Genomic DNA, 8,780 nt, shown 5'->3' with positions numbered 1-8,780 from the left:
TTGCATAGGAAAAGGTACAGTTTCATGACGGTACAGTTCACTGGTACAAGGTCTACTAAAAGGAGATCCATGAAAAGACTAAGCTTATTTCCACAGGAAACCATTTAAGTATCTCATATAACATCCCTGGCCTACGGCTTTCGGATTTCCAAAACGCAACGAAAACACGCAGTGCAGTGTGCAACCAGCTTTAGAGGTGGTATTTCTTCCTCGGCCTAGTGGGAATGTGCATGCAAGATTTCAGGCATTTTGTTCAAAAACAGAGAACTTCTGCAAACTTTGGAAGTCAATCTTAGCCAATCAGGATGGAATCTGAAAAATCTGAAAGACATTTAGTTTAATATCTAGAGAGATACTGTGTACCGATTTGCGTGATATTTGGACAAAAATCTGTAGAAGTAACCTATGTGTCTAGGCTGCTCAACAGCGCCACTTGGTCACCCAGCGGTATTGCAGCTGTTTGTGCGGCATATAGGGATAGACAGACTGACATGGGATACACTAAGGGTGCGTTCGGAAACCCGCACCGGGTGTGTGCTCAGTGTAGTGAGTGCAGTGGGCGTGACCAAAGAAGGTCTCAGCAAGAACAGTCACCAACGTCATTTTATGCTCCATGGCCATCCGCCATGACACTTTGGGTGGCGGAAGTGCCACCCAAAATAACATTAGCGTCTATGAGCACTTCGTCACTTCCGCCACCCAAAAGTGTCATGGCGGCGTCCCATGGTGTGCCAACTTCCGGGTGTTTTCTGTTCCTGCCTAACCTTCCTTGGGCGTGACGTTGTAAAGTGCGTTCAGTGTGGCTTGTTTACGAACGACCAGTTAAGAGAGGCAGCTGTGTGCTTTTTAACTCTGAACTCTGAAGGTAAACTTTCTGAAAAGCAGCATTTGCTAACGTAACGTTGATATTGAAAGGAGATGTAATTCATAACATTGGTAAACCTGCTGTTAGTTTAGACGTTGATGCGTGTGAAACTACCAAGCCCAAACGACCAATTAAGCTGCAAATGCTGCATTTTGCGGTCATTTCCTCCATTGTTCACAGCTGAGAAGCGCTCGAGACACGGCCATGAAAAACCAACCAATCAAAACACCGCACTGACGCACCACACCGTCAAACCCCATCTTCCGAGTAGGGTTGTTCAGTGCGTGCACTCAGCACACTGGTGCGCCGCGCACTGGATTTCCGAACGACAACGTACCAAGTGCACCGAATAAACGAACAACAATATGGCACACCAGTGTGTTGAGTGCGCATTTCCGAACGCACCCTAAGTCAAAAGTAGGAAGCGGCTATCACCGCTCCAAAAATCATCCCATTAGTAGATGTTCTGCTCTGACATCCAGGGTGTAGCCTGGGATCAGTCATATTTTCGGGTTTCTGATCCGGTCGGGAGCAGAAACAACCTACGTCATGTTGTAGTCATGAGACGGACTACACTTTGTAGAATGGCGCTGAGTAGGGTCAAGCGATCTTCAAAACGTTCGGCACAGCAACTCGTTCGCTTTACTCGCTTGGTGGTGACTCTCGCGGCTCAAGGTCGCTTGAGACGGCACGCCTCTGTCGTAGCCATTAATTGGCTATACTTTATTGGCCAAAACGGTGAGAGATGCACTTCCGCGTTGGGCGTGGCCTCTGCTCAGATCCGGTAGGAAAAACATGCTAGCCCCCTAATCTAGACCAGACCACATGGGCCATATTTCTAACGAATACATTGGAAATACACAGTGGAAAGTCTGGTGACGCGAGGTTAGGAAGCTTGTGTGCACAGTTTTGCTGTGCTGCGAACGGCCTAACAGTGCCAGAGATTAGCTGTTCACAGACGGACACACACACACACACACACACACACACACACACACGGATGGACGGACAGACATACGGCCTTTTGGCCTGGCAGAGACAAAAAGAGAGACAGTTACTAGTCTGGGATCACTTCACTTTACGGGGTTTGATCCGGTCGGGAGCGGAAACCACTTTACGTCATGTTGTAGTCCTAGACGGACTACGCTTTGGCCGGAACTATCAACCGGATTCAGTTTTAACCCAAAATATTCCCCTGCACCCAAGGACATACTTTTAGGGCCGACCTAATAAACACCTTGATGAGGCGTAGTTTTGCTTTCGAAAAATTCGTTTGGTATGTGCATCTTTTAATCCAACTCGTAGCGACTGGCAAGACTACGTAGCATTTCCAGCATTTTAAAAGGGATTGGGGAAACAAACGGAGGGAACCAAATCAAAGCGACGCCGCTTCTAGTGGTTTCCGCGCTTTCGGCGGAAACCAAACGCTCTGTTGTGAACGAACACCAGGCTCTCTCTCGGGAGAAAGCCTGGTAGGCGAGGTTAGACAGTTACAGTATACACACACACACACACACACACACACACACACACACACACACACACACACACAGAGAGAGACCCGGGGGTCTGGGGGTCCTCCTCCTCTCGAAACCACTTAGTTTCAAGGACCCCCATATACAGTGCTTAATTTGTCAATGAAAAGGTGGGGGATCCTGGGTTTTGTGTGCACACGCGCACATGCACGCACATGCACGCGTGCACGGCACGCACACCTGCACGCACATGTATGCACACCCGGTGCACATTTTCCGAATACACTAAGTATTATTGCGGAATCAACAGTAATATCTATAATAGGCCTATATTAAGTTATATTACCTTTTTTTAACCCGTAAAAGAAAATAGATGTACGACATCTGTTTAGCCAGCTCCTTTTAAAACAGAATCCAATTTATTGGAAAAATACGTCTCCAATCTGTCATACAAACTTTATTTGACAGGCTGTGATCAGTGCATTTACCAGACATTTAAACTGTCAGTAATTTTACCCCATGCTCTGTATGGTCTGCTCTTTCCCCTACACCCTACCCCTCAGAATAAAGGGATAGGGGTTTAAGTCAGTAGTGAGGTTAATAAATCACACAAGGATAGACCCCTGTAGATAGACCCCCTGTAGTAACTCTGAGGACTCTGAGCAACCCCCTGTTGAAGACCCCTGCCTATATTATCCTGGCTTAAATAATAAATATTTTCTTTCTGGATTCTGGCTAAAAAGTGTATTTTAGACGTGAGGTGGGGGGCTCTAGCTGGGTGTTCCCACTAAGGGTCTTTCAGCTCCCTAAACCAGTCTGTTTCGGTGAGTACACGTCAAAGTGTAGTTTTATTTATTAACAGGGGAGAGGCTGAGCAGTGAGCACTGAGCACATAACGTTAACGACCAGAGCTCGTCCAGTTTGTTTGGCTAACGTGAAGGCTAGGCTACGCTAACTGGCTAACAGCAACAGTCAGTGCTTGAGAATTGAATGTGCTGCGGGTGATATGCTTTATCATAACGTGCACAAAACCGTGCTTTAAATGTAAACGTCGCATGATCCACACATGTACACGTGCCGGGCTGCGGGGCTGGTTACAGGTCTGTCCCGGCTCCCGGCCGTTTGACAGCATTCAGCACAGCGCAGCGCAGCTGAATCTGATCCAGTCAACGGCCGCGTCATAACTGTGCGCAAGTTGCTGCGCTGACAGACCTACAAGCCATATTGCATCTCTGGTTGATATGGGTGGATAGCTTGTAGATCTGTTCTTTTTGTGCAGGGAAGGTCCCGGATCCTTGATTCCAAATCGAATAGGTGGCGGATCCAATCAAATAGGTCCCGGTCCGTAAAAGCGAGGTAGCGGAACAAGATCCGGCTTGTTCCGGCACAAATTAAGCACTGCCCATATATCATTTCCTGTGTTCTGGTGAATTTGGGGTTTGATTGGGAGTTTGATCAAATCAAGGCGAAATGACAATCAAGGAGTCTTGGAGAGTTGGCCTGCCCCTGATTATTATATATTTATATTTCAGTGTAGGTTACTCTTTTAAATCACTTAAAGACTTTTAAAGGCTTTTACTACCTGATTACAGTAGTCCTTGTTTTTCTCTTATCTTTTTATGATCTTTTATGCTTGCCATTGTTTTTATAGTTGATGCTGTGAGAAACGTTATAAGCGTATAACTCTAAAGTTTATGATTATTTATTATTGTCATCTGAACAAACATTAGTTCATGTCCACACAAGTAGATTACACATTTATTGTGGACAATAATTACGGCACCACAGTGGTTGGCTGCTTTCCAGAGGCACGCGGTTGCCAGACAACCAATGACTGACTGTCCCTTCGGGCTATGTGATCTTGACAAGACCTTACTTACCGACAAAATCCGTAAAAATAAAATGTTCTTTTTATGTCAAGTCATTGATTAACACTGCACAAACAATGTGTCGCTTTGTTCTTGTTCGTGGTCACATTTCATGAGAATAATGCATTTGTGTAGTCTTGTGTAGGTGTAGCCTGTCGCAGGAAGTCACAAAATGTTCTCAGTTCTCATGATTGACTGTCCCTGTATAAAGGAGTTCTCCTTAACGCTATGTCACCGATGATTCTTTGCGCCCGCAGCAAAGTCTGTGCACACTCTCGTCTGTAGTAAAAATTTAAAAAAATCGCTACTCACCAAAACAAAGATGGCTTTATGGGGTTGAAAGCCTACTTTCCTTAATGGGAACACTCTGAGCCCCCCACCTCACGTCTAAAATACACTTTTTAGACAGAAAAGAAAATATTTCACCGGAAGGCAAAATCTGGTCAATGGAATCTTCTAATGGCAATATCTGTAGAGGGCGGTGTGGAGTAGCTAAAACCTCCGGTAAAATATATTCTTTTCTGACCAAAAAGTGTATTTTAGACGTGAGGTGGGGGGCTCCGAGTGTTCCCACTAAGGAGAGTAGGCTTTCACCATTTTAGAACCGTCTTTGTTTTGGTGAGTAGCGAAAGTGTATTTTTTATTTTGACTACAGACGAGAGGCTGAGCAGCCTGGGCTACCGCGGCTGTGGGCGCAAGGGCTCATCAGTTGACATAGCGTTAAGGAGAACTGCTTCAGAGCTATGTCACTGCACATCATCACGATTGGAAGACCACTGTCCTATCGGAGAACAGGGGGTGGGACTCCGGCAAGGCATAATTTCATAAGACACAGTTAACAGATCAAAACATATTCATCCTCATTTTAACGACAGATAAACATGTATTTGTTGTTGACCGACACCGCGCGTCAGTGAGGGCAAAACACAATGAGGCAGACTGCAATTTAAAAGGTAAAGTATTCGAGGGAGTGCATTTTTTTCTGTCAAGTTGGACGATCAAAGGCAACCTTTCATGCTGCCTTGTTTACGGATCGTCACTGTCATTGACTGGACTGAACGACCTGTGTCTGTTTAGTTTGATCACAAGGTCGCTTGCAAGGAAAAAAGTTTCGTTTGGAGACTAGGCTATAAATTAATAACAAACAGAATGTATTTGATGGGTCGTTTCGTGTAACAGGCTATTTTTCCAGGTTGTTATACTGCAGTGTAGGCTATCCTTTAACTGTCATTTCTCGGTCAGTTGTTCATGTTAATTTTAATCCACTGTCTGAATCCTATGCTGTCTGGCAGAATAATTACATTTGGGTGGACTCAGGCATGTGCGGATGATCAACTTTATGACTTCATCCGATTATCACCTGACAACAATTACCTGGTTCACCTCTGAACATGTTTTTTTTTCTTTCCTTGTTATTTTAGGGACTTTTTCCTCTGCACAGCCATCAACATGAAGCGCCTTTTCCTTATAGAGCCTGTAATTGGCATCTATGCTTTTGCCAGTTTTTTGGTGTATCCTTTGGTCCAGCAGTATGTGTACAGGAGACTTTGGAAGGATATCACCAACACCACCTATCCTATCTCTGACAACTCCTCCAGATGTGTGTTAACAAACATCACCAGCAACCATACGAACCAGAATGAGGTGAGTTACAAATGAGAGCTGTCTGTGGTGGAAGAAGTAGGCTACTCAGATATATATACAATAAGTAAAAGTAGCAATACCTTTTACAGTTACAAGTAAAAGGCCAATATTTAAAATATAATTGAGTAAAAGTACAAAAGTATTGCCATAAAAATATACTTGAAATATTTGAAAATAGCAGATCTACAAGCTCACCATACATCGTGATGCTACACGTTTCACGATGTATTGTAGATGTATTGAGCTTGTAGATCGGCTATTTTCAAGTAGCCGACATGTTATATGTATGTTATAATATAATAATGTAGAACTGCAAAGTAACTAGTAACTAGTTTTCAAATAATTGTAGTAGAGTAAAAGTACAATATTTGCCTTTGAGAGGAAGTGGATTAGAAGTATTGAAAATTGGAAATACTCGAGTCTCCAGAAAAGTACAAAATACCTCAACATTTTACAGTACTTGAGTAAATCTACTTTACACCATCGCATATGAGGAACTCAATAAACACAAATGATTTGCATTTGGCATTTGTGTTAAATTGAGCTATTTATGTGCCCTTTTGCGATGTTATATACATGTTATTATAGACTTAATAATATTATAGACTCTATAATATAGAGTATAAAGAGTACGAATGGGAGTTTTTTGGTCCATGGTCATATTTTCAAACTCACTTTGGGTGTATGTATGTACCGGTAAGCTGTGGGAATTATGTGTCTCTGATGTCTTGGTGGGCAGGTGGTGAGAAAGTGTAGCTCTGTGTCCACCAGATTTGTAATACTCAGAACACAGAACAGAACAAATGCATACTTATTTTAGACAAGCACGTGGCGTTGCTGCCAGCCACTATCTTTGGTTAATTGATTGACCTGGTTACACAAACATACAAGCAAGAAAAAAGCAGGGTAAACGTAATTTGGTTTAGATCACACTGCGATTTTCAACACACAAGTAGAATATGTAAAGAAAGCCATGCTTAAGTCACTGATAGTCATTAGTTATGGAGGAACTCCTGTTGAATTTCTATACAGTTAACACATTAAGTGTTTAGTTATTTATACACAGTTATTGTCTGTTTTGACAGATTTGTTTTGACTGAGAAATTTCACAAAACATTTTCATTATCTTGAAAATCTAATCTTATCTTATCTAATGCCTTCATTATAGAATACACCTTTATTTTTAGCATGTAAAAGTCTGTTTCTCTTTGTGTGGGGGAAACAAATCATATATAGTCACTATGTTGGGAACGGACAGCCCCCCCAATCTTGTTACACATGGGTTAGGGTTAGGTTAGGCATATAACCTGGGCAAAACATGCACCTGGGGAGTCCCCAGTCCCCACTCCCTCTTTCCCAGGTGCATGTTTCCCAGGTGCATGTTTTGCCCAGGTTATATGCCTAACCCTAACCTCAGTAAAACTTGTCACTCATGTAACATTGAAACATGACCCTGAGTAATTACCTGTCACAATATCTGTCACAGATTTTCTGTTTGATCATTCATCAAAAAGTGTTGACTCCGCAACTGAAAATCAAGTAGGACCGACAGAAGTATCTTACAGTACATGTGCAGTTACAATTTTGCCATAATGTAGAGCACCTACCTATTTTCACTCTTCCACAACTTTCCTTGTTAGCAATAAACTGCTAATGAACTGTAGTGAACTCATTGTCATGGTTTGCTCTTATGCAACACAACACAGGTATAACCAGTAAGACTCCCTAATCGGGAGATAAGCGACCATAGGTCGCTTATCTCCACAATTACACCAAAAATGTGTTTTTCCAAAATAGTCCTGATGGTGGCGCTAGATGGGACAGATGCGTTTTGATTACATGACTGTAGAGATACTGTGCGATTTGCGTGATTTTAGGGCAAAATCTGTAGGTGTCCAAAAATGTGTTTTAAAAAATCGGCCTGAAGGTGGCGCTAAATGGGACAGGTCCATGTTGATGAGACGAGTGTAGACATACTGTGTACCGATTTGTGTGATTTTAGGGCAAAATCTGTAGAAGCAGTGTCCAAAAATGTGTTTGAAAAAATCGGCCTGATGGTGGCGCTATATGGGACAGGTCCATGTTGATGACATGAGTGTAGACATACTGTGTACCGATTTGTGTGATTTTAGGGCAAAATCTGTAGGAGCAGTGTCGAAAAATGTGTTTTAAAAAATCAGCCTGAAGGTGGCGCTAAATGGGACAGATCCATGTTGATTAGATGAGTGTAGACATACTGTGTAGTGATTTGCGTGATTTTAGGGCAAAGATTGTAGGAGCAGTGTCCAAAATGGTGTTTTAAAAAATCGGCCTGAAGGTGGCGCTATATGGGACAGATCCAAGTTGATGACATGAGTGTAGACATACTGTGTACCGATTTGCATGATTTTAGGGCAAAAATTGTAGGAGCAGTGTCCAAAAATGTGTTTTGCAAGAATCGGCCTTATGGTGGCGCTAGAAGAGGGCCATGTGAGAAATGAGGGGTGGGGTCTCCGCGCCGCCGAGGCGGCCGAATAGGTACCGGCCCCGGCTCTCCCGGTCGCTCCTAGCCCAAGTTAAGGCATTTTATGTGAGCTGCAGTGGAGGGGGTCCTCCACTGGGGGCGCCACCACTTTTGCATCCGTTCTGGAGCACCAGGAGTCGGTGGTCCCCGGGAATTCCCCATGAGCAGCCCCGTTGGGGTGGTCATTTGGTCATTTTTGCACATTTGGTCATTTTTTACATCTGGGGGTCGCCCAGGGACTTGGGGGTCCCTGAAGCTCCGGGGGTCCTTGGAGGTTGTAGTTTGGCAGGCAAGGAGTGTGTGTGCAAAATCTGGCATGGATCGGGGCAACGGTTGCGGAGATATGAGCAGAGCAAAAGTGTGACGTGTGACGAGTGACGTGACGGACAGACGGAGGGACAGACGGACGGACGGCGGAGGTTTGG

The 8,780-nt window shown here is 43.8% G+C and overlaps 1 protein-coding gene across 2 annotated transcripts in view; it reads left to right on the top strand.

Moving 5' to 3' along the window:
• Window positions 1–5,024: 5,024 nt before the first annotated feature.
• Window positions 5,025–8,780, top strand: part of LOC308304253 (lysosomal proton-coupled steroid conjugate and bile acid symporter SLC46A3) — a 52,899-nt gene continuing 49,143 nt past the window's right edge. For both annotated transcript variants that reach the window (XR_013963049.1, XM_080748819.1), the window contains exons 1-2: window positions 5,025–5,161; window positions 5,630–5,852. Coding sequence is in view for 1 of the 2 variants with exons in the window: in XM_080748819.1 (XP_080604945.1) it covers window positions 5,658–5,852 (195 nt within the window). In the remaining variant the exon portion in view is untranslated. The remainder of the gene's footprint in view (window positions 5,162–5,629; window positions 5,853–8,780) is intronic.

The sequence above is a fragment of the Nannobrachium achirus genome (genome assembly GCF_963921795.1).
Source record: "Nannobrachium achirus genome assembly, chromosome: 19".
Lineage (NCBI taxonomy): Eukaryota > Metazoa > Chordata > Actinopteri > Myctophiformes > Myctophidae > Nannobrachium > Nannobrachium achirus.
This window is presented reverse-complemented; position numbering and strand designations above follow the sequence as displayed.